The sequence below is a fragment of the Sinohyriopsis cumingii genome, chromosome 2 (genome assembly GCF_028554795.1).
Source record: "Sinohyriopsis cumingii isolate HCF-2022 chromosome 2, ASM2855479v2, whole genome shotgun sequence".
Taxonomy (NCBI): domain Eukaryota; kingdom Metazoa; phylum Mollusca; class Bivalvia; order Unionida; family Unionidae; genus Sinohyriopsis; species Sinohyriopsis cumingii.
The window spans coordinates 109,072,546-109,100,210 of record NC_142962.1 but is presented as its reverse complement, the minus strand read 5'-3'; the positions used below and the strand labels follow the sequence as shown (position 1 = coordinate 109,100,210).

General features: G+C 34.7%; 1 protein-coding gene across 2 annotated transcripts in view; it reads right to left on the bottom strand.

The window, feature by feature from the left end:
• Positions 1 to 27,665, bottom strand: part of LOC149805595 (ubiquitin carboxyl-terminal hydrolase 34-like) — a 147,292-nt gene that overhangs the window by 33,327 nt on the left and 86,300 nt on the right. For both annotated transcript variants that reach the window (XM_089950231.1, XM_089950232.1), the window contains exons 42-58: positions 26,734 to 26,880; positions 25,744 to 25,800; positions 25,120 to 25,197; positions 24,001 to 24,095; positions 19,764 to 19,933; positions 18,528 to 18,699; positions 16,852 to 16,930; positions 14,492 to 14,545; positions 13,651 to 13,788; positions 11,862 to 11,926; positions 10,880 to 11,009; positions 9,058 to 9,123; positions 8,510 to 8,590; positions 5,971 to 6,053; positions 3,164 to 3,242; positions 1,359 to 1,523; positions 314 to 499 (exon numbers count right to left, since the gene is read on the bottom strand). In XM_089950231.1, the coding sequence (XP_089806357.1) occupies positions 314 to 499; positions 1,359 to 1,523; positions 3,164 to 3,242; positions 5,971 to 6,053; positions 8,510 to 8,590; positions 9,058 to 9,123; positions 10,880 to 11,009; positions 11,862 to 11,926; positions 13,651 to 13,788; positions 14,492 to 14,545; positions 16,852 to 16,930; positions 18,528 to 18,699; positions 19,764 to 19,933; positions 24,001 to 24,095; positions 25,120 to 25,197; positions 25,744 to 25,800; positions 26,734 to 26,880 (1,845 nt within the window). The remainder of the gene's footprint in view (positions 1 to 313; positions 500 to 1,358; positions 1,524 to 3,163; positions 3,243 to 5,970; positions 6,054 to 8,509; positions 8,591 to 9,057; positions 9,124 to 10,879; positions 11,010 to 11,861; positions 11,927 to 13,650; positions 13,789 to 14,491; positions 14,546 to 16,851; positions 16,931 to 18,527; positions 18,700 to 19,763; positions 19,934 to 24,000; positions 24,096 to 25,119; positions 25,198 to 25,743; positions 25,801 to 26,733; positions 26,881 to 27,665) is intronic.

The window sequence follows — 27,665 nt, the reverse complement described above, 5'->3', positions numbered from 1 at the left end:
ATCACTTCTCAGTCTAACTGACTGTTTCTTATTATGTACACAAGATTTATTTTTCTCCAAGAAACTACATTCTATCAAACTGGTTCCCAAGTACTTCTGTCCCTACATCTATCTGACCACAAAGAAAACTCCTATTCAAAATTTTTACCGATAAACTTTAATCAAGAAATTCATCAACTTGGAATAAAGAATCTTCACTAACAAATGGTAATAATTTGGCAAAATCTGAATAATAGACAATTATGAAACTTATATTAAAAGTATGATTCTAACAAATATGAAAAGACACAAATGTAAACAACCACTGGCTTACCTTTGATCCACCCCCTATGATGGCATTATAATCTTTGTCCGAAATCTGGAGCTGGTGGTCATCACCACGGGATTTCTCAACCAGGAGGGCAATTAACGAAATCATCTTATCTAGAGACAAGGGTTTGTAGTTCTCTTCAGTTAGAGTGATCACATCATCTTCCTCATCATCGGACAAAATCTCAACCTACAGACATAATTTTCATCAGACATGCGAACAGATTACAAACTTTCTCTTGTGTAAGTACTATATATCATAAAAACATCAACTTGTATTAAAGAATATCCAGATAATACAAGTATTAATTTTCAAAGAACTGTATAATGAATGAGACAGCCTTTTTCATTGTTCTGCAAACACTCCTGCATGTAAGAATTCACATAGGTGCATGGCAAAAGGAGATAACTTCAGGATGCAACTATCAGCTTCAATCATCAATGTTTAATGATCCATTACAAACAGAAATGATTATAAAGGAATTCATACGGTAAAACAAATTCTTCGATTAAGAAAGAACCTAAACAAATGACATAACTTTTATGGGCTTAACACCCTTTATGTAGATAACTGAAATGTATGTGTACAACCAACTTTTCTTCTTTATGTGAAAGTAACCCTGAACTTTGATCTTTTGTCATCAAAATCAATAGGGTTATTCCTTACCCAAGTGCAAGCCATTTACAAAGACTGGTAACTGTAGATGGTGCAAAAGTCAAGTTAATATGTAGAAACAAAATCAGTAACATATAGATGGATAACACCATTAACATAAAATACTCGACCTTATAACTGGCATACCAAAATATATTTTCTTGTTAAGATATAAATGACTGTACTGAAAATCATATTCTATGTTAAAAGAGAAGTGGTATGATAAAACTGCTGGATGTTGCTGAGAATGAAATCAAAGAGAGTTTATTTGTGATTTTACAAGGGAATTTTAAAATCCGCTCTTGATAAATGACTGAATGGCAATGGCTGTCAGAAACTATCCCTGAACTTGCTGTTCATGTTTTTTTTTAATAATAAAAAAAATTAAACTTACATAGTTTTCCTGTGCTTTCTGTCCCATGTAGAAAGAGACCATCGTAGATATCCCATTGGTGTGGATAAGGAAGAAACAATCCTCATCTCCGAGCTTGGCAAATTCAAATAAGAAGGCAAAGTACTCTGCCAGATATTTACTGTGGGGCCGTACACCATGCTCCAGCTGAAATGGATAAAAGGCAATCTAATTTCTTTGTATATCTTTCTAATCTTTCTGTCTACTTGCTACTGACAAAAGGGCTGTCAAGTTTATTGTCACTACCCAAATCTATAGCTATTGCAATGCAGATCAATAAATCTTTCTTCCTCTCTTTCCTATAACTATATCAATCATAATGTCTCCATCTGTCTCTCTCAATGCCATTACTTCTTTTTCCATCACTTACCCATTTCTCTCTGTAATCTCTCTGTATTTAACTTAAATTGCCACTCTACTGCCCAAAGACCAGTTCTCACCACATACTGTCACCACTGGACTCATAGCTTGCAAACAGATGCAAATTTTTACTTATTATACATTTAAAAGATCATTACAAGAAGTATTTTTGCATAAGAAGTAAAATATTGCATCCATTTGCAAGATATTAGCACTATGATGACTACTGGTACATGGCAAGAAATGGTCCGCTGCAAATATGCAAAAATTTCAAGTATTTAAGTCTAATTTTACATTTCAGTTATTTAATTTTAGCTTTTAATGTTTTCCAGGGTTCACAAACAGTTTATTGCCAAAAGTTTATGCTTTACTGGGAGAAAATAAGTTCAAGAAATCCCAGATAACATTATTTCATCTTTTCAACTGCTGAGTGTTGAAACAATATCTGATATCAAGTGATAAAAATATTTTCAAGATCACTGCTGTGGTTGTGATATTGGATATAAGATTGTCACCATTTTCATTTGGGACCAATTAGATGAAAAAAGTCTTTTGGTGAAAACTCCATGTTGATATGACCATCTATTTATTCATAACAATCGGTGATAACAAGATTTTCACAGTGGCTTTCCTGAGAGACATACAGGATGCAAGATCGATACTATTTTCAATTAGGACCCAGTAAACATCATAAGTCTTTTGATGAAAACCCCATGTTAATATGACCATCCATTCAGACGGAGTAGGGACAACAAGATTTTCAAGATTTCCATCCATGATAGCCATACTAGATGTCAGACTGTCATCATTTGCATTCAGAACCAATCTAGACAACATAAATCTTCTGGCAAAACCCCAAACCCCATGTCAATATGACTTTCTGTTTAGGAGCAATCAGATTTTCAAGATAGCTGCCATGATGGCCATACTGGAGATCAGATCAGCACCTTTCTTCACTGAAGACCAAGCAGATATCAATGAAGTATTCTGGAGAAACCCCATGTTGATATAATATTCCATCCAGGAGAAGTATCAGTAAGATTTTCTAAATGGCATCTATCACAGCCATATTGGATGCCTTATCAGCATCATTTTCACTCAAGACCAAACAAACAATGTAAGAAGTCTTTTCATGACAACTCCCTGCATTCCATTCAGAAGGAGCAGCAATAGCAAGATTTTCAAGATGACCCCTGTGGTGGTTATAATGGATGTCAGAGCAGCACCATTTTGATTTAAGACTAACAACACCTTGGGACGAATGTTCATTCAAAGTATAATAGCAATCCTCCAAGTATGCTGATTTTTGAGAAAACGATCTAATGGGCAGATAAACCAGATAACATTATATTCCCTAACAACATTCTGAATGGGGCACAGCATAAAAAAGTAAAAGAATTAAAAGAAATATCTAATAAAATACATACAATAGTTAGCATTTTCTTGATAAACCTGGTGACACAAGACTTGCTGCCAATTTCTGACACATCCACTTCCCCATCATCACTGTAAAAGTATAAAAAATGTCAAATATTTATGGACTAAACATATACATATTTGCAACAATGCTGCAAAATGACAAAAAATACAACAGACTCACCAACTGAAAATAATAATTCTTGGAAGTTTTATTCTAGCTCAAAAAGCGGCAAATTCCACTTTCAGTGGAGAAAGTATAGACAAATATAGATATATATTGCAGAGATTTGCTGGTTTGCATTTTACAATGACAAAATTATGAGTAATGATAAAATAGTAATGATAACTGACTTTATATTAAACTTATTAATAGTTCACTCAAGAAACAGCCTGAATTTTACTATTATCATCTAAAATTAGGAAGGCAATATTCTCGTTTTCTGAATCTGTATCTCCATCCTTTCAAATGAGGCTGGAACTACATTTACCCTGACTTTCAACAATTTTAATGCAATAAGTCATAATCTGACAAAAGCAAATTAGAGCAAAAAGAGAGAACTTACTATTAATACAAGTACAACATCCTATTAATGTTTAATTCTTGTCATTATCTGATGAAATTATATATAGTATCTGAATTAAGTAGAAATGATAAGAAAACAGTAAGATCAAAAACACTGTCTTTTCGAAAAAAATATATTAATTTATAACATTCCCATCTAATAATTCATAATGATAGTCCCTTAACAACTGAAGTCCTTTGTTAAAATATTTTTCAAATTACATTATGACTGATAAATACACTGATTGATCAGTAGAAATATGTCCAGTGTCATAAGACATATAGTAAATGAAAAATCGCAATAATTTAAATGTCCCAACCATATTATGTCATAAAGAATCACTTTTGAAAATAATTAAGTGTATTATGTCCAACACTTACCATCATTACTATATTGGACTCTCACAGCAGTACTCAAAAAGACTTGAGATGCCATTATGCTAGCTGTGTCAGCTAATCAAGTAATCGCTGAAATTGCAGTTATCTACTGACAGCATTACTTTTAAGACAATTAACTGTATATAAACTGACCAAGGATGATCTGGTATGAGCATTAAGCAGAAGTGTTGACTCTTTATATAGATTTATGGACATTTATCATCATAGCAAAGGAAGGTTTCTAGAAAGAGGTTTTTGTTGGGTTTTTCCCCCTGAGAATACTTAAAATGATATCTATCCAAACATGACTTTTGGAATCAACTCATGTTTTTAGCATGACATATTATGCAGACATGATTTGGGTTTTCCACAAAAAAAGCTGAAATTTGAGAGGAGGGTTTGGGAGTCCTCCCCCAATGGGATCTTGAGGGGCAGCGCCCTGGATCTGGGGGGTCTAGTGGGCCAAAGGCCCTTGGCTAGAAATGCATTTTACAACCATAAAAACTGCTCCTAGTAAAACTTATGATCATAATATATAATATAACAAAATAATCATGTGAAAAACTAACAAGCTTACCAAAAATGTTCAACTTGACTTCAGTAATTTTACAATATTTATTGTCACATAAATTTGTTGTCCAATACTATTGATGCTTAAGTTATTTCATGTGCATGTCAGTTCACATCGTAATTAAGTCACAATAATTTTTGCAGCAAATATATTATACTTCTGTCTTTTCATAACAAATCTGTAAAATAAACACCCCAGTACATCAACCATATAAAAATAATCTCGTACAGTCACGTCTTTTTCTCCAATGGGCACAACATGTTGATATTCCAGTTGAGCTCTTGTTGTGGCGATTGCAAAGATTTGTTTAGCCTTCCTTTTTGACTGACTTTTTTGACTTAATGTGCAATCGTATCTTTTCCTTCTTAATGAGAGCCTTTTTCCTTTCAAGCTGGTGCTTGTATTGGCGACATGCAGAGTGCATATTTTGACAGAGAGCTACATCTGTTCTCTCATGCAAGAAATCTTTCTTCTTATAGTAATTAACTGCACTTTTTCCAGATACATTCTGAGCTTCAAGTTTTTCTTATGTAGCTTCTTTTGTAGGTACCATTCCAAACTCTTCCAACGCAATTAACGTAGAGCAGAGGTCACAAAATGCCAGTCCTCTAGCGTTCAGTTTTTTTATAAACTGACCAACACAATTTCTGTCAACTTTTTGATCCAGCCATTCCAATTTTCACAAGTTTTTTTAAACCTTTATCTAAACTTCTTGTGTCATGGTCTCACTCAACAACTCGGGACACCTTTTTTTTGCAAGCATGCTTCTTCTTTCCATTGCCATCAGTTTCCATTACACGAAAATTCACTGGATGAATTTAAACTTTTGACCAATCAGAATACTCTTTACAAGAGTCGTGGGCTAACTAATATATGGAATGAATACGTTACAAGGATCATTGTGGAATGGGACCAAACAGATTTTTTTTTTTTAAACGGACTGGAGATGTTAAAACAAATGGACTATATCAAGAAAAATTGGATTCAAGTCAGGAGAAAAGTGGAATTCCGCTTTAAAACGGAGAAAAATCATGTCTGATTATGACAGGTATGATAATGGGAAACAAGTTTTGATGTCACCAAACTTGACTAAAATAGTTACTACCGGATTTTAAAAGAAATGTTCTATTTTTAAATTTGTAAATGGGTTCCATGGAGGGAGGCCTTTGTTATATCTGGAATTGCATTACAATGAAATATGTTGTATCAAAGTGTGAGTTTTCATCCAAAGATACATGAAAAAAGAAAGAACTCTGGAAAAGAACATAACATAAACAAGTGCGCAAAGCGCTTAATAAATTTACCTGTCGACAAAGGGTTGTAAGAAGAGGTGCACATGAGCTGGCCTGAGTCGAGTTATCACATGAATAAGGAGTCTCTGGAACATCTAAAATACAAGCAGTATAGAAAATATAAATGCATATTAAACGAACATGATCTAGAAATACTATCACTGAAAGTGTGGAAAATACAGCAGCTTCTTTTGCAACATTGAAAATTCTTTAAAAATATGCATAATTTTTTAAAATGTGCAACTAATACACCCATCCTATCTGATCTGTCTTTTGCTTTAAATTGGGTAAAAAGAATGCTTTTACTGTTAGGAAATATGGAGTTTGCATATTTCTGTTTATGAAATGCCATTGAAGTATTATTCACTATATGTTATTAGGATGTTGTTGACTTCACTGCCAACAAATAGATGAAATACTGACAGAAAAACGTCTGGATTAAAGACTCCAAGAAAGAACTGGAAACAAATTTTAGAGTAAAATTTGTTTTTTGAATGATACTAACCTGATCACTATACTACTTTGCAAATCCAATGATAAGTGAAAATTAAAAGACCAAAAAAAACCACATTCACCATTTTAGCTCATTTTACCAACAAAAGTGCCAAAATGTTTGTTTGCCATTATGAATGTCAAACATCAGTGAACTTCCCTTTGATAGAGGGACTAGAACTGAATATATCTGGAATCACATTAAATTGTCAGTACTGCTGAAGAAGTTCATCATCTTCAAAGAATGTAACTGCAAGGAGGACTTCGGAGGGTATATCTTTATTATGACTATTGTTATCAACACATTTTACTCCAAAAATGTGTTCCATTTTCATGCAAGTTACCGACTCATAATAAGTTAAAGGAATAGTACAAAGAGGAGTCAGTAACACAACCTTATTCTGCAACTGGTTCTGGATTGACTTGCAATGAAAAGGAGCCAGATTTTAGGAACAAAAGCAGAAGTTGCCATGAGAAACCAAACCATCATGGCAGAACTGCAGATAGTATTTAATAAGGTATGGATTTCAATGATTCTGCTTGCTGTAGCAAATGTACTAAAGCAGGTCTTGGATGAATAGTGAAAGAGAGGTTCCTGACTGTGGTTGAAAGGGTGGTGCCTTCTTCAACATCAAAACCCACAACAGATTTTTTTTTGACTGATCAGTCAGGACAAACTGAAATTAGCTGAAAAAAGGATAGAGAGGTCTTTGTTTTGGTATCTGTTCTACATAAAATGATGGTAAAACATGTTGAAAATTGTGGAATTGTAGCCCTTGATCATGACTAGAGCATACATCTCCCTTTAAAGTCATGGTGAAACTTAGCTATTTTGTGGTACTGAGGTTTCTAAGGGAAGGAGGTCTTCCTGCTAACACCACTGGGTGCAAGGGACAGATTTTATGCACAAATTAATGTTGCATACACCTGCCCAATATAAAAATTCATTACAAATAAAATACATGATGTCAAAAAGGTCCAAATTTTTGGTCAGGTATAATAAAGTCAAACATAAAAATATCATTTACTTCACCTGACAAGTCAGTGGGAATTCACTGAATAAAAAGTTGATTGGCCCCAACCCTCAAATTTATACATGCATTTTTCATGTCCGAATGCCATTTTGAGAACATGTGATGCTCACAATGCAAACACAAGCCCTTCCCCTGGGTGATAATTTTGAAAAACATTCTATACCTAATAGCTTGATGCGATTCAAAATTGTAGTCATCCAGGCAGTTTTTGAGATATTCTATTTGACTTATTCTTGTTATCATTTTTACCATAACCATTTAAGTTTCGAATCACAAATCAATAGCATCTTGTCTAAAAAATGCAAGCCAACATTTGGTGTGTGCAGTTATGTATGCATTAGGGTGTAATGTTATGACAGCAAACTGCTGGGTATGTGGTGTCAATTAAAATGCAAGGTCTAAAAATGTAAATATAAAGAATTGCCAAAAAAAATTAACGAAATTAAACCCTTCAAAATAAACACATAGTACTATTAATATAAAAAATAAAATTCAAAGATGTTAAAAGATTCTATACAAGGTATATAAAACACAAAATAAAGCCAAAAAGTATCCTTAAAAATATTAACTCACTGAACAAAAAAATTAGTCAACTTTAGTGCCAAGTATTCATCTATGATCATGACAGACAACAATTTAAGAAGAAAAAGAAGTCTACTTCCCATGATAAGAAGACTCGAAAGAATCGCACTAACTTGTAAAAAGATATGGGGACAGGTATTTACAAGGTCTCTTGTAATAGCATGCTGACCAGAATCAATAAAAAGTAGCCAATGGCCAATGATGGAATCTGGCACCAATCCTTCTATTCAGGAGGATCTCGTCTGACATCTCTGCAAGACAGTATTTTAACAAAGAAGACTTGGTTAATGTCTATTTCAGCTTGGGAGTGCTGAATTTGCAAGGCAGTGGATCTACTCCTGTATTTGAAAAAGCATTGTTATGCTTGGTATTCAGATGCAGGACCAAATGATATGGAGACCACTCGGTCGTATTTGTCACTGATGACATGAAAATAAACTCACCTGTCTAACCATCTGGTTAGGACATTTAATAAGAATCTGCTGTGGCCACCAATCACTCTCTGCCATGTGGTCAAGAAACCACTGAAAACAAAGAGACATTACATTATCATGGGAATTTGTTTTTATATTAATGAAAAGAAACTAGCATTTCAAAAATTTAAGAAAAAAAGTGATCTTTCAATGATTTTATTGATGTCAATTGGGATTAACTGATACAAATTTGGGACTTTGCACATTTCCAAACAAAATAAAGTTCAAATTTATGCCCAAATAATACTTATCGTTTTTTATGTGGCCAGTTTACAGCAGACCATTATTGATAACGCAGACATATTACTGGTTCCTTGTTGTTCCCTACACGAATATCACAGTGTTTTCTTAGGATCCATTAGGATTGGTCTTTTAATGCTTCGGACAACTTGTTCTGCTTCCAAAAAAAATGTACAAACCCCAACATTCAGAATTTGCAAAATTTAATACTCAGTTGGTTACAAGAAGTCAAAGTTATTCACATTGTCTCAGTTGCTAAAAATACTGTAGTATCTTACCTCACATGCAGCTTGGCAGGAGTTGAACTGTTTCGTCAAAAATTCTATCCAGTTAACCATTGTAGGCTGAAAGAAAAGAGGGAAGTAATGTGAACAATTTTAAATATGGATGTAAGATGGGCATGTCTTATGAAGACTAAATTTTGTTAAAAGGAGTGACTGAAACAAATACTCAAATACCAATCTGCACTAAACAGAATGTCAAGAACAGATATAGTCCTAGATTTGTCTCTGTGCACCAAATATAAAGTGTATTTCCATAATGAAGTCTAATTCAACCATAGCTCACAAATACACAGAAAAGTATGTAAACATTATCATAAGTATTACAAAAGCACCATGAACAATACATTATAACTCCTTTGTGATGGTACTAGCAGGCAACGGATGTCTAGAGATTACTGACCAATGGATCTCAATGACCTGGACCTTTGGTCAAAGTCTGTCGTCTTGAACTAAACTCAATGTACAGAAACCGTCATTTCCCTATTAGACTTACCATAACCTTAACCTCTGACCCCATAATCTATTGGTTTCTATCTTAACACAAGCCACAAGATAGGTTGCTGCTAGGAATTTATAAAACACTGCCAAATACTCAACAGTAATTTCCGAAATGGACCAGTCAGACAAAAATGTGGGACAATCTTGTCAATTAATATCACAAATAAAAATATCTGCATACCCTCTCAAATCTCCATGTAGCTTTATCTTCTTATTCAACAAATTCAAGAAAATCACATGACTTTGCCACAAAGAGAAAAAAGCAGTTCCATGTGTAAGTGAACGCTGTAATGTGATATTACTTGTCTATATCACAAGCACAGTCAATGACGGGAGTTCTTCATGGTATGAGCAAAACCTATTAAATTTAGTTACAGTAGCTGATCTTAAACCCACAAATATAGGTGTGTCACCAATCATCCTTATTCTTTCTCTGGACTGCAAGCTGTGTATCACATTCATTTTCACTGAAATAATCTAAAGTGTTCATTTTCTTTTTGACATTTTAGTGAATTCCAACTGTGAACAAGAATACTACTGTGAATATGAGTGACAAATCAGTGACCTGGCCCAACATTTTGAGTTTTAGGAAGATGAGAAAAGACTTCAACTTCCAAAAAGAACTATCATGGCTGCCTCCATGATAACAATAAACAAATCATTGCAGATAAAACAACCTGACATTGGACACTATTGTTTCAAATGCACTGATATTAATGATCAAAAGTACTACAAATAATATAAAAGCTCATTTCTCTTACAACCTCCTTTGGCAAAATCATGCATCTTACCTACTGTACAGTCACAAATTAATGTACCCCCCCCCACGAATTGTTGCTGTTGTAGTTGTTGTTTACATATTCAAAATGGGGGACATTTATAAGAGCATAATAATGAAAGCTAAAGTTGTTCTTTTTATGTACTTTTATAACAACCACACATACATCTCAGGATCTTTCTGCCACCGAATTCAGTTATTGTAAATATCAGCACAGTTAAAATCATCAATCGATGAACAGATTTTCCCACTCAGCAGCTGCTTGAAGTAAATCTTTGATCATAAGCAGTCTACATCATTATCTGTGTCATGTTTAGCACTACATAAGTGCCCGTGACTTTATTAATTTATACACTGATATATGCATTGTGTGATCAACTTAACTTTTGTCGTAATTGTGGATCTGAAGCAGATTGGTAATAAAAAGCACAGGCCTTACAAAGTGTGTTTAAATTTTCTGCTCTTAAAAAATGGGAGGAGGCACTAACTAGAGTAGGTGTTTATTCGGGAAAATATGGAAGTAAAATTAAATATCAGTACCTTTTCCTTGGCATGAATAAATGTCTCTAGTACAAATGATGTACTCAGCTGTGCTACTTTCAGGGACACCTGCAGTGGGTCAGTCTTGGGAAGTGTTGTTGGAATGTAGCCACATACTTGCCACATAAAGCTGAAACGTAAATGCAACAACAATAACAAATTATTCCAAATAAAGCTTAATCTCAATCTCTTTGTTCTGACGAAGAAAAGATACTGATCTGTACAACTTATAAATTAACTACTTAGAGATATATCCATTACTGTTGGAGAAATGAATGTAACCAATATATTTGGTATATATCTATGAAAGGTTGCAATTGAGCAGGATTTGGTTTCTGGTTTATTATCAACTTTAAGAAGGACAACTTTCAGTGCCAATATTCATTTAAATATTTTTCACAACGCAAATGCTGCATTCTTAATTTCCACTTGGACAGTTACTAAAAATAAAGAATGCCCTTGCTGTTGCAAAAAACACTGTATACAAAGTCTGTCAAAGTGAAATTTGATGTGACAGGATTAATAAAATACTCAATGAAAATGGTGACAAACTCTACCTAGATATTGATAATACAGATCAATATATGGTCAGTATTTAAAACACCCAGTCTCTTTAACATCATCAAGCAGACCCTTTCCCTTCCTTTGAATATGGCTGACAGGCATGCAAGCCCCATTTCATCTGCTATTTATGGTTTTTCTACCACAATGTTGTTCTGTAGAAAGAAGTAAGTAATCCACTTGACAGCTACATTAGAATTTAAGTACCTTAACCTTTGATTTAGAGCCAAATAGGGGTCAAGTTGTCCAGACTGAGTCAATTTATTCATGTTTAAATTCTACAGACTTTTTGAGTATTTGCTAAAAGATGAATGAAAAAAAAAAAAAAATCTTACAAGATATATTTATTAAAACACCTGTTTACAAAAGTACTACATTCATGCAACCTTAAAATAATTTCAAACTATTCCACATTTCTTACTCAAAATAAGTGTGTTCAAAGATGTTCTTGTCTTGCAGGAATTGCATGTTGTCTTGCCAAATCCACTGAAAAAGAAACCCAAGTACAAATCATAAACATGTATTACACTCTACAACAACCAAGACAAAATAATACTGAAAAGTAAGCAGAATGATTAAGAACAATTACTGCTGTGTAAAAGGCAACGGCTGAATTATCTGTCATCTGAAATCATAAATCCTCAACAACACACAAATGCTGTGCGTGCAAAATACTGAATGTTTTTTTTTTATAAATCAGAACACCATACTTATTATCAGTCTTGGATAACACTTTACATCTGTAACTTATAGATGCACCCTACATTCAACATTTCACAATGAAACCAAATATATACATTTGTCAGACAGCATTGCCCTTAAGTCATGCAAGTACAATGATATTTTAAAAAACAGTTGGACAGAGACTTATGATCACAGGATTCAATAAAAGTTTGGATATTTTAATTCTGAGCCTAATAAATACATACTGCTATCCATAAACAAGGGTACAGTATATATACTGTGCAGAATAAAAATGATTTTGAATACAAACAGGACAAATCAATGTCTCATAATTCCAAACTCCGTCCTATAATGTAACAGTTATGGATCTAGATATGTGCTGCATAATATAGATAAAGTAATGACAGATAATACTTTGTACATTTTATTACATATAATATACACACACACAGAGTAGCCTCTAGATTATCCAAAGTCTGGGGGACTAGAAGAAAATTCAGGTTCGAATTACTTAATATGTTACAAGTGTACATCAAGTTAGATACATTTCTTTATACTTGTATTCTGTTTGCTTCAAGGAATCCAATTCACCGGCACAACATAATACAGTAGTGAAAATTATCGCTGTCATCATTATATTAATGGCAGCCAACAAAGACACAACTATCGTCACTATCATCAACTTGTTTTTAACATTTAAAAAAAAGTTCTGTTAAGAGCTCACTGGTTATTTTCTGACTTTCTTTTATCCAAGCTATTTTACATAAAATTACTGCCATTAACTGTACTGTGTCTGTGATTTGAATTTTTAATGTAGCTTTAACAATGTTTCAGTCATATCACTATGATGTCTGCAGCGTGGCAGTTTATAGTGATGTCTAACACTGGGTCATCATGCCACGGACATGCAGCATCATATCCCACTCAGTCACAATATCCTGACACCAGGCCCACCAGTCCTAACACTAACTCTTAATGCCGAGTGCCTAGGAAGGAAGCTGTTAAAACTATTTTTATAATTCTTTGGTGTAACTCAGCCATGGTTTTTTGAACCAGTGTTCTCCCACATCCGAGGTGGATTTTCTAACCACTTAGCCCACTCTAGTACAGTCATATAAATAGTACAGATTGCAAGCATACATGGTGATGGCCAAGAAATAATGGGAATTTTAAGTTGAATTAATAACAGGGTCATCAGATGGCAAATCAATTAATGGATTAACAATAAACAATAACCTTCTCACAGTTTGAACTAACAGGCATCAAGTTTCAAGAAATCAAACATGGCATTGATCATAGTTTTCACATAATGCATCATGATTTCAGTACGATTAAAGAATTTCGAAATGTTAAATTACTTTAAGGAGGAATACTCAAATATTTGATTTTCAGATAACAGATGAAGAAGAGATATAAACGATGAACAAATTTTGTCAGTACAGACAAATAGTTTAGAAAATACCTGGTATTTGGATAACTTAGAGGTTATTGTATAACCACAGGAAGAACCAGTAGAATGGTCTTACCTCTTCCAACTCTTTTGACAGTTCAAAGTTAAATTTTTTAGGAGACTCTTTCAAAGTGTCAAACATTTTTTCCTTATCTTCATCTCCCTCCATACCCTTAGGTAGCCTTTCATAGAACAACATGTAGGCACTGTTGGTCTGCAAAAGAATGAAATGTCACACGTCTTTACAAATAGAACTGACATAACTCTTTCTAATCTTCTCAATAACATTTATTGTTAAATGTAATGCACATATTAAAAATTCCATATCTAAGCTGTGTGATGCGAAGCAAGGGTAATTTTTCACCAGCACATAATTTGCAGCCAGTAAAAATAGACATCCAGAAAAGGATTGGACTACTGGGCATGTGACAGATCAACTGTATCTGCTGGAAACTCGCCCAATGGGAAGAATTCTTTGATATGGACAAAGGTAAGCAATGCAAAAGCAATAGATAACATCTTAATGATATTAAAATTGCTTTAATGGTATGAAAATCTAATCAGGTCATTGACTGATGCATACAAATAAGCACACCAAATTTCTTTAGTCTACCTCAAAATTTTATTTCAAAATTGCACCCACAAAATGTTTGTTTAAAAAAGGGTTAAAAATGTGTCTTATATGTTTGTATAAAAATTGCAAATACCTCAAAATATGAATAAAAGGATAACTATCCAATTTACTTTTCTACCTTAAATGATGTTGGCTTAATTGTGCTAATAAGATTATAGTGCAAAGATACAAGTTCAAAAATCTGTTCAGGGCCATAATACAAATTATTGTTACAGCATTCATCAGCATACAATCAAATCTAACATGACCATTTGCTGTGCCAAAAAAACCCAATCAAACTTACCTTTTCAAAGGAAAAGTCCATGAATTTCTCAGTAACTGAATCATAGGTCTTGCTCTGAAAAAAATTTACAACAGAATTAAAGACGTCTCCTTTCTAATGAACAAACATAGCAGCCAACTCTCCATGCTCACAACTAGTAAAAGGGATAAAAATTAGTGAATTCTGACATGAATTCTTGAAGCGATCTTAGAGTCCGGGAATATTTGTCAGAACAAATGTTTAGCATGGTCTCCAGCTGATAAGGTAGATTGTGTTCAACAAGAAAACTCACAAACAATGCTTCAGCATTGGTAGCCTGCAGGTATTCCATCGATGGCAAAAAATATTCCAGAGCTGAAATCTGCTATGAATTCTTAATTTTCCAACCTCTATGTACTTTTTGCTACCAATGTGCTTCCTCACATTGTCTCTGCCACCATGCCCAGTGCTAAAATTTGTGGCACACTGCGTGCAAAGAGCATGATGTATATCGATGTTTGATGGCTGAATGCACTGACAATTTTGAGTATAGTCCAAATTAAACTTCACTTTTTGTGCAATACATTTTTTTCCTTGTTGGTGAAGACATTTTCAAGATACAATGCTGAATGGTAATTCAAATCAGAGTATGCAGTGCATGCACAGAACAAAATTCCGGTTAGGCTCCAGTTTCTCTCAAAAGCATCTGTAAAACTACTCATAATTATAGATTAAAATACGCTAAAATGCTTGCTACCAGGCCAACTGTACCAATCAGCTATAGTTCCACTAATATCGCAACCAGCAGTACCGGACCATTTCAGCAACTGCTGATATCATGACTAGCGCTTAACGTGAGATCAATTATTTTATTAAAGATTTAAAATAATTAAGAATTGGGGAATTCATGATTTTTTTTGCACACGTGTTGTCTGAATCCGTGAATCGCTGAAAAAGTTGTGAAATTCATGCCAAAATCGTGAGGGTTGGCAACTATGAATAAAATATATTCCAATGGGTAATCACTGAGGGAAATAGATATGCAACAATGTACATTTACTTTCAATATATACACAAAAACCAATGTGGTTTTATTACCCCCATGTCACTGGAAAGAACAAACATAATATGGAGTTGGATGATGCCGAGGCTGTCATAATTCTACATCATATCGAGTTCCTTTCCCTTACTCAGAACAAACAACAAATGTGGTTCTGTATTGTTTAATAGCATTTCAGCACAGATATAGGATTAATAATAATGGATTAACAGTAACGTAAACTGTAATTATGAAAACGCATATCATCACAAAAAAGGTACAAGTTTTTGGTCAATGCTAGGCAATGACTAGAATACTGAGAGATAAGGAAATACCATCAAATAATATTATATCTGCTGATCTCAAATAGTTTAAGTGTTACACTCATTTGACCTTTCTGGAATGGAGTGCTTCTGAGCTGATTTACATGGGCATGGTAATGCAGCCAGGTGTTGGTGCCACTTATTCCTCAAACCCTCTGAGGCCACATTTGGGATTAGCCATGCCAAAAACATCTCTGCTTCGAGCAGGGCCACCTGCCTGGAAAAACCTTTTAAGTCTCCTAGGCTGCAGAGGTGGAAAAGCTCAGTAGAGAGTGCCATGGACATCAAGAACAAGTCTCAACATTGTCGCAATGGCTTCTGACAATCTCTGCAAAGTTGTTTCAATATACTAAACAAGGCTGCTAATATCTCCACCTGGGAAGCATACAGACTAGGTGAGGACCAAAGGGGCCAAGCAGATGAATGGACCCTGTAAGTAGAAGTAGAAACCAGGGACCAAATTATAGAGAAGAAATCAGACCACCCCATCTGCTCTTTGGACACCTCTTGGCCTCATGACAACTTCTGTTTAACTCCCTAGTCATCACTGAGTGTGGAAGCAACAGGTCTGCTTTAGACTGTACCAAGGAGAGCTTTTCATAATTGAGGGGATCCTAAGAACCCAAGGATTTCAGACACAAATCCAGGGAACTAGTGGAAATGAGTGAGGTATACTTCCATGTCACTATCCAAATTTCTTTCATTGCCACCAACTGACCCATAGAATTGGATGAGTGTGTGTGTGTGTGTGTGTGTGTGTGTGTGTGTGTGTGTGATTTGGATTTTTAATGTAGCTTTAAGAATTTTTCAGTCATATTGCTATGATGTCTGCAGTGTGGCAGTTTATAGTGATATCATGCACTGGGGTATCATGCTGCAGACATGTAGCATGATGTCCCACCCAGTCACATTATCCTGACACCAGGCTGACCAGTCCTAACACTAACCTCTTAATGCTGAGCGCCAAGCGAGGCAGCTGTATAACATTCCTTCTGTCAAATACATCACAAAATAAGATTTCAGCCAATTATGTTACTTACTGTCATTTCTCCTCCAAAGCATTCTGCAGCAATTTGGCTGGGGTCAAAAGGCTTCACTTCAGCATCATTGAATAAAAACCTGCAAAATATCATTTGAAAATTAATAAATTCTTTTGTATGAAGCCCAAAACTCAATCATAACACTGTTGAGCCCATTTCCTGTAAATGTAAGCTGTAATAAATAATGATCTAGTATTAATCTTAATGTTACATGTACTCTAGCCAGTACTGCTTTCAGTAACAGAAACCCGACATTGGAATACATGTATCAGTAGAGATAATTGGATTACTTACCTTACCACATGAATTAATCATTGGTTTTAGACACATTTCAAATAAAATGTGGCTACTTGCGAGTTGGGGATTTTTACATTTTTGTACTAATATGCTGGCCACTGGTTGCATTAAAGTGATGGACAGTCTTGAGGGTAGATTTGAACACAAACTCGTCAATGCTATAAAAAGCAGGTGGCCGCTGGTCGGGGGGGGGGGGGGGGGGCGTTGTTTAAGAGGAGAACCACTGTAGTCAAGGACTTCCCAGGCTCTATGTTATCGACAGATAATAGTCCAAACTTTACTATAGCATTTGGCACATTTATTTACATAGCACATTTATGTACACAATTTCAAATAAGTTATACTCCTAATTCAATCCACTTTACTTCCATCCCATTTGACAAAAGTTTCATATAGACCTTGATGAAGAAACTGTGCTAACATGCTACCTGAAAAAAATTGGACCTTCTATATAAATATGGTTTATAAACAAACTTTTAAGCCTATGTCTAGGGGCAATTTGTTGTTTAGAATACCTTTCCAAGAATTGTTACCGCTTTACCTTTTGTCTTATAAAAGCGAGTTAATACTTTCAACTGGAAGGGTTTTATCAAAACTGCCAAACTATTACCCATCGACCACATCCCTTGGGCCTAGAAACACAAAACATAGTGTAAATATTTTCTGCACATACAAATTCATCTTTCACTGTACATAGGATCTCATGACTTCCAATATGCTGCTAATGGACTAATGGGGAAACACACCAAATGCATGTGTTGATCATACTTATGAATTCACATTTTCATTCCCTGCAAATGTATCTACAATTATTGGGCCAAGATTTTAACATTCTGAATTATATGAACCAGGGGCTGGGAAACACCTGTTCATTTAATTTTAGCTAATTAAGAATATGTTTACTTCTGAAAGATATTATTCAAACACATCAATTTATCATTACATAACCTGTAATTCTGGGGTTAATAAAATTCTCAACAGCTGCACATCTTCTTCCTTAGCTTCCAATCACCACTGCACCAGAACCCCGTAGTGTGCTACATATTCCAAAAGTCTACACCCATACTACCTTAACTGGCCCAGGTTTCAATTGCAAATGTGAACCCTGATGTATTTTAAGGCTATTACAAGCTATGCAAGTATGAACTGTATAACGATATCCAAACGAGTCCTTGAAAGAAAAGAGATAAAACCATGCCTCAAATTACTGAGAAAAGCATGTGGGTTAAGCATAAAGACATGTCTCTGGAAGAAAAGAGAACATATAGGCAGTTCTTGACAATGATTTTATTTTGAACTTTTAATGCCAACTGAAAATTAATTCTTTGCTTTGCCTAGGTCAGTGGGAAGTAATGTATGCTGCATGTTAAAAATGTTACCATTTATCCTGGCCTGTTTCTGACTTGTTCATTTTATCTCGTATGAAGCTGTAGTAATGGCCTCCATCTGCTGTACCAGTATGAACAGTGACTCCATTCAGTTCATACTCATAAATGTCATCATCCTGTGTCGCCTGCTCCTTTTCAATAAAACCATCGTCTTCTTCATCATCTGAAAATCAGGACTAACAAAAATCTTCAGATGTTCTTTCTACTTTAATTTTAAAATGTTTTCATGCTATATGCATTTTAATAGTGTATCAGTATGGTGTGAATAATGCTTTACGCAGCAAAGCTATTTGATGAAATGCTGAACATGAATACTGTGAATGGTACATTATATACCCACTCCATGTTTAACAGTTTTATATGCAAGAACTATGTAGATTATTGTCCAATGAGTCTCACTTACTGGGACAAGGGGTGTGGTCTTGAACGTTACTGTGCAGAAACCATTTTTAGACTTAACCTTACAGTGACCTCTAACCAACTAATCTAAACGATAACACTGTGAACTTGACCATTGACCTTTTGACCTCAATATCAATAAGCTTCTAATTTTTTTAAAATCCAAGATGCAAGTCATCCACAAACTTGAAAGTATGGTAGTAAACTTCATTTGTATTCATAACCATTCTTCCTTCAGTTGCAGGGACAATGACCTTTGAGCTTTTAATCCCCACATCAACCACTGTGAAAGGCTTCAACCTTATTCTAAGTGCAAGCCATGCACAAGTCTTAAGTCTATGATGTAGAACTAATGTGATTGTGCAGAATTATTTTCTTTCATTTAGTGACCTTGACCTTTGGATCCAAAAATCAGTAGACTCCTTCCTTACAGCAAGTGCAAGTCATCCCGAAAGTTTGGTCCAAATCTGTTTTTTATATTTATATATTTAAATTTCCATAAGAAAGAATCAAACTCATTAATGATACTATCTGTATATAGCAGGCACATATATAATTGAAATCATCAAATTATTCAGCCCTGAATGTTTTCTTTTTGTATAAATTTTTACAAATATTGCTATGAGTAATGATTTTTAGCATAATAATTGTTTTTAAATTTGTGAAATCACTATATTTATATTTTTCTTAATTTTCGGCAACATTTGTTTTCTTTTTATCATACGCTTTAAATTAAAAGTACACATGTTGCATCATAACTGGTCACAACTATTTAACTCAGCAATCTGCAAAACATTTACATACAAATTGTGAATAATATTTCTTTACCCTGCAGTTTATCTTGGCTGATGAGGTTTTTCTCCATATAGTCTGACATATCCAGTCTGAGAGGGAAGGAGAAATGGGTATTCACTTTCTCCTTCATCATAGTCACCATGTTGAAAGTGTACCTCATTGTGTTAAAACAAAGGATCTTTGGCAACTTTCTGAAACAAGCTCTGAAACAAGAATAACACAAATAATAACTTGCAGGTCTGAATTTAGACTCTTATATGACAGAAGTTTTTTTATGAAAGTTGGTAAGGAATACTTTAATAATAAATTATGTAGCTGCAGGAATACTTAGCTAATGATGTCACATTTGTGGGAAGGTGTGTTGGCTTAATCATAATGTTTTCAGAAAAACATAATTTCCTTTACAGTTTCCTTTTCCCACTGAATATGTAACTCAATCACATCAATATATAACCCAATCACATCAATATATAACCCAATCACATCAATATATAACCCAATCACATCAATATAACCCAATCATATCAATATATAACCCAATCATATCAATATATAACCCAATCACATCAATATATAACCCAATCACATCAATATATAACCCAATCATATCAATATATAACCCAATCACATCAATATATAACCCAATCATATCAATATATAACCCAATCATATCAATATATAACCCAATCATATCAATATATAACCCAATCACATCAATATATAACCCAATCATATCAATATATAACCCAATCACGTCAAGGTCACATAAGTCAGAGGCAAAGAAAATGCATAAGGATCCAACTTCTACCTTGGTCATCCTTTGGAGGATGTTGTGGCATGGGTCCTAATGCGAAGAGGAAGAAAAAAAACCTCTCTAACTAGAGAATAATAATTTTCAAAAGCCTTAGATATGAGTAAAGAGACCAAGGAAAAACATCGGGTAAATCCTGTGAAATGTTTTAACAAATGCCTGTGACAAAGTTGTGCTGGTCTTAACAAGGTCTGGTGAAGGTTTGGGCAACCACAACCAGACCCACACTACTAAATTTTCTTTGCAAGGCTAAATAATGAAAATAAAGGATTGAGATGTTTCGAATTGAACATCTGTGAGTGTGTGACATACAAATGTGCACTAATCTCACGAACCAATATTTTCATGATGCATATCTGACTTTGTGAGACCTCAAAACACACAAAGCATATCACTCACTCACGAGCCAAAGGCCAAAGTATGGCTAATGATGTCATAATTTTCCCCTTTCAGCAGAAAGAAAACTTTTCAAGCCCTGACAAACTTCTGAGAGCATGAACACGTTCTTGCAATCTCTTGATAGGTGTAGTGGTTCGAGGGAGCTAATGGTCACGTTTTCTTTGCTCCCAGTCAGCGAACAGTTCTTGGCCATGAATCCTGGTTGCGTCATTGTTGTTGTTGTTGTTGCTGTTGTGGGGTTTAACGCCATTTTTCAGCACAAGATAGGCTCTACATGGCGGCCAGTATTAATGGTGGAGGAAGAACCCGGGAAAACCCCTGAAAGAACCACCAACCCACAAGAAGCTTCTGGAAAGCTTTCTCACATACCCACATAGGCCGAACCCGAGACTCGAACCCACGCAAACAGGTGAGATAGTTGCGTCATTGAAGCCAGCAAAAATATAGTTTGAGCTGATCAAAAGGGCATGCAGTTTACTCACTCTACAAGCTGTGGGTATGGCTATCATGAAATGTGTCTGTATGAAAGCAGCTTCATCAAGATTCTGGTCTGAGTCTAAAAGATATACGAACTGAGCCCTGCAAGAACCCACAACAGATTCATCTGAGAAACAATATTAGTGATGGGCTGATTCACATCAAAGTTGACCAACAAGTCGGAGATATTCCTGTTATGGCCTATATCTGTTCTTTAATACTGTTGGACATGTTTCAGAAATCAATGAGTAGTAGCCTTTAATCATCATTTCCAACTGGCTTGCCATGACAATGATGGACACGGGGTAATGATGTCCTGGCACCAGGTTTTAAAAACATGCTACTTTCCTCACACACTATCCAAGTGGAAGGTCTTTTAACACATTAGAGCCTATCCATGGGTTAAGTGCTGAACTTCTTTCCACTCAAGGCTTTCATGCTAAAAAGCCAGGCATAAATAAGAAGACTGTCCAGAAAGAGATTAGAAAACTTGCAATTTCAACTGTTTGAGAAGACTGGGAGTTGTTGGGATCTTCAGGAGTACATTTAGTATTAGATATGGATAGACTGTAGACCCAGAACTTGTCCCATCTGAGAGAAGCAATCAAAGTTAATTTGCAGGTCTGTTCCCTTACTTTCAGAATTACACTTTGAATCGTAACAGTTAGAGGGAGGGAATATCCCCAAACTACATCCCTAATGAATAAAACAGCTCCTTTTGGCAACAATACTTTATATGTAGCCTGAGGTTCCATGTGGACATAAAAATATTGATCACTGGATAACACTAAAAGCAAATCTGAATAAAGATTGAGGTGTGGAGAGACCACCTGGTGTGTAGTCTGAAATATACAACTTCATAACCTAAAGTTCAGTTTTGCAGCGCTGCAGTATCAACCCAACTGGAGGGCAATTACTTCTTGCTAGAACTCTCAACTCAAAATAATCTTTGGGTTTTTTAAAATTTGTTTGGCATGTAGAGGTGGTAATTATCTCTCTGCTGTTAGCAATACTCAAATTGAAACATATGTCTGATAAATGTAATTTATTTGGTTTCTGCTTCTAAGTATGGCCAAGCATATGAAGATTCATTTCTGGGTCATTTTGAATTTTTAAAAGACAGATTTTCATTTGCTAGATATTTCCTAACAATGAAATACCAAACTCTTGATCATGCAGTGTTTTGCATGAACAACTGAGAAGATGAACTCTTCTGAGGTACATCTTATTTACTTAGTCTGGATTTCAGACCAATTTCACGATGTCTCATATGAAAACCCAAATTAGGACCAAATATAAACAAACAAATATTTAGATCTAACTGCAACTGTCATATTTTCATATTTTTAGCTACTGTTCTACAAGTTCAAAATTTATGCGTTATTTACATAAGGCTTATGGCAAAAATATAACTACCACATCTGTTACTGTACAACATAATGGGAATGCTGAATTCTGTCAAGCAGTAATTAAGATAAACTCATTCAAAGGTATTCTGCTGTAACAGTAGCCATATCTGATGGTAAATTGGCATCAGGTGAATAGAACTGAAAGCCAGAGTACCTTCTGTCAAATCTGGTAAAATTCTGTAAAGTTTCTGAGAAGTCTTAGTAGCAGCAGCCATTATCTGATAGCAGATTGGCATTATTTGTATACATTTTAAAGATCTTCATACCAGGATGCCAAGTGTGTCAACTTTGGTCAATTTCTGCAATGTATTTTCCGAGAAGTCATTTCAGTGATTTTCTATTTTTAGCAATGGTGCCATATCTGAGGGTTGATTGTCACCATTTGTAACAATCTGATAGCCTGTTGTCCCAGGGCTGTTCCATTTAAACATACATGGTACCCAGGTAAGGCAGGTTTTAAAAAATATATGACAGAGTACTTTGATTTCCCTGGGTCTCACGTATGTTTTAATGTAACAGCCCCCAGCATCAATCTCTCAAATTTGTTCAAATTCTAGAAAGCTGTTTTGCACATTTTTATTTTTTTTATTTTTAGCAACAATGTACAGGGCATTTTTGGCATCTTTCTGTACAACACTGAAAGACCTTCATGCCAAAATACTTTCTTTAGGAATTGGTCCAATTTTGTCAACTGATTTTATTTCGAAGTTGTGTGAAAGGTTATATTACTTATAGTAATGGCAGTCATATTTGATTGTGGATCAGCATCATTTGTATAAACATGAAAGTCCTTCAGGCCAGGACACTTTTTCTCAAATTTAGACTATCTCTGCTAAGAGATTTTTGAAATAAAATAGTCACCTAAGATTGTTTTTTATTTTTAGATATTGTGGCAGAGGAGTATCATTTGTACAACCTTGAAAACCCTTCATGCCAGGATCCTCTTGGCCTAATTTGGTTAAAAGTGGATTTCGGTTTTTGAAAAAAGTTGAAAATGGCAACTTTAATAAATGCACAATCGACAGTGCCTTATGGATCCAGGGCCATAAAATATGTTCACCTGGCCTTATATGATCAAATACCTAACTATAACAAAGCAATCAAAACTGGACATCAAATTATGGGACCACTACATTGGTATTTGAACATCAAGATAATTCTCTATATACCTTACCTCTTTTCTGCCCGTACTTTCTTCTGGCACTTAGAACATGTATACATGTTGTCTCCTTCCAGCATATCTTTAACTGTCACTTCATCTAAGGACTCCTGAAGACAAAATATGTACATCTTTTTTGTTTACGAAAATGTGTACATAAATAAAGATACATCTTACCTGAAATCCATGCTAAGATGCAAGGAATGTGACGTTCATAAAATGTTAACATATTTACAACTGTTGAAAATGATGCTGTCGCCATCTTCTTATCTTTCATCTTATCCACCAATACAAAAGGGAAAAATAAATCTTGCTTATTATTTTGCACAAAGTATACAATTATTTCAGCATAACATTATCAATCTGGGCCTAGCAACCACCTACCCAGAGACCTTAGTTTTCCTTTCCCCCCTGAGAAATTTCCAATATAGTCTGCCAGCATTCAGCTACCACCAGCTCAACATAATGACTGCTATCATGCAGTCCCTTGGTTTATCATGCATTGCATACAGAAACTGATTGTAAGGAGTGACCTTCAAGTCAACCATCTTATGTAATTAACAACCTGCACTTTAAATGCATTATCTCCCTTTCTTTCAAAGCCACTTAACGGGATTTTTTTCCATAGTGTTTTTTGTGTGCTCCCCTGAGCTGCTATTATAAACATGTTTGACTGCTATGCTGGCAAAAGTACACTCTGGTCTTATCAATTCATGTGATTATTGTTTGACTTGAAAACTTTACATGGGAAGAACAGATTATTATTATTTCTTTTTATTTCTTTTTCTAATATATCCATAACAAAAACTTTTGTCTTTATTTCTTCATGACAATAGTACTGATCTGATAAAAAGATGACCAGACTGTACTTTTATTGCTGACTTCATCCTGGGAACTTTATTATCATATATAAATGACACTCCAAGCATGTTATCCTCTTACTGTTCATTCTCTGTTTAATATTTATTTTGGAGCAATATTGGCATACATGCACACATTTGCAGACACATACAGATATACCCACCAAGATCTATCAAAACCACTCCCAAAGTTGGGGCTTCAAAACAGCATTCATTAGTTCCATGTCAACAAAAATTATATATCACCCTGATTAGAATTAAAATTCTAACTTACATAGAGATTTTTCATATCAGACACTTGGCAGCGCACTGTATAGAATTCTTCCAAAGTTCTACTAACATGTGGACAATCCTGCGAAGAATGAATGAAAAGAACATGACTAAATAAGTCTGTCAAAGGAAAATATGTTAGTAAATGTAACATGCAGAACAATCTAAACCAAACTGTTAAATATTTAATAATCTGATTCATACCAATCCTTTCACTCAACTGTAACTTTTCACTGAAGACATGTGCACTGATGATATTCAGGCCGTAAAATGGATTTTCATTCCTATCAAACAAAGCGTTATGATCATACAAACAGTATATTATGGTATACATTATTTAGAAGCAGCAATTAAAACAGCACTCCGATGCTAAAAGACAAGTAATATCATTGTCAATTATGTTGACCATAAAGTTTTTTTTCATATGCATCATGTGGGGCTAGTAATAACAGGCTTGAATGTTATTTCATGTTGTTAAATAGACAAGACATTAACATTAGTTTACCTGAAATTATTAATCATCGCTACAAATCTCAAACCAGCATACATACATGTAGGTTATGCACAGTACAAAATGCTAAGCATCTTTAATGTAAGTAGTGTCTGAATTCTGATCAGTGAAACCTACCAAAGAAACTACATTGTTTGTTATCACGCCACCAAATAAGGACTTGACCAACTTTTTCTGAAATAAAGAGTAAGAATGAACGATATGAATTCTTTAAAATATAAGTACTGATGACATACATGCTGAGTATATAAAAATCATGACAGTAAAATTCTACGTAATACTGGTGAAAGAAACATGCAAAGAAAAAATTTAAGTGGCTGTGTATTCATTAACCTGACTTATCTCTCAGATTTTGTTGACTTATTCAGTCAGATATGAACAGATGCATATAAAATAAACTTGTGTTCTGTTCATAAATCTGTAACTGAATAAAGGAGAACCATGTCAAGTTTAAGGAAGATATAAGCATATGTGATGACAACCTTGTATATTTGCATGACTCATCCAAAATGGTAGCCTCATGCCCAGGTAAGTAGCAAACTTCTTTAAGGAAAGTGATATTTTCATATGAGCTGAAGCTGAGAAAGTACGTTTAGTAAATTTCAGGTAACTAAGAGGTTAATTCTAGTACTTATCTACGAAAGACATGTCCAATGATTACGAAAGATATGTCCATCGATTGGGAGTGGTGGAGGGCTGACATTTTCAATACATGGTGCAGCGCTAATAATGTAGAAATTCTTATCACACGTCACAAAGAAATCCCTACACAAGTTCAATATCTATGACTCATTGGTTTCTTCTCATGTGGATACCTTATTTCCCTGGGATCAAAATCAACCTGAATGTATTTTTCAACTTAGTTCTGAGTCAGAATGGGTTTAAAAATTATCATTTCCATCACGTATCATCCATGTAATTCACTTTTATAATTTTCCCTGTCTATTTCCATTATGCAGAATTTATTTGTGATGAAATACAACCAAACCTAAAAATCACTATCCACCACATGCCCCGTAGGAAGTCACATATGCCTGATGTAGAAAAGCTTAATATGCAAGCATGTATCAGACTTGAACCTACAAACTTTTTTTTAAAATAAATTACCATCTCAAAACTCATTTCTTCAAGTTTAGTAATCAGGTCTATGAAGAATTCAGTCATGTCTTTCTGTTCACCAGTATTTAATGGCTGCTTGTCCATTGTGTAGGCTTTGCAAAATCCACGAGGGTTATAAGCCTTCCTCTCACTTTCCTGAAACCAAGTATGAAAATAAATCATAAAAGTTATAAGTCAAATTTTACGTGTTCCAAAGAGTTGGTTTGGTTTAGTGTTTTACAGCACAGCAACACAGCTAGGCTATTTAATACCTTGGCAATTAATGTAAAGTGCCAGGGACACACCATGGTAGCTAAACCCAGGCTGATATGATAGCAGGATTCAAACCCACATCTATTCAGTTCTGAGTCTGGCAGGATAACCACAAAGCCACCACAACCCCTGCCTCCATCAGTCACCTCTTATAATGTGTGGGAGGGTGAATCATCATCGACTACATGAGGGGTAAAACAGAAAACTACACCAAGAGGTAATGCTAATTAAATACAAAAAATGTATTAAGGATTGGAAGATAAATCATCCATTTTGGCTTTTAATTCACTCAAAGTTTAAACTAAATTTCATTAGAATTTGTCAAATGTTTGCATGCAACAATTTATTTTTCAACTTAAAATCCATCCCCAAGAACGGACAACAAAACTAACTGAACAGAAGATGGTTTTATTGTTGGTGTATTTTTAACTGCATTTTTAACACAAAATGTTGCCCTGATTATGCTCAGGAAATGTGAGTTGAGTACCTTACATAAAGATATGATGAGGCAGCCAACTCGAGCTGGTACTGATGCCAGGACCCTTGGATTAACCAACTGAGCAACCATGATTCCCCTAACCTAAACATAATCTAAACAGAAGTAAACATATGAAAGGTGGTTATATTCTGAATGGAAAAACTGAAGCATTAAAATAAATCACGATTAA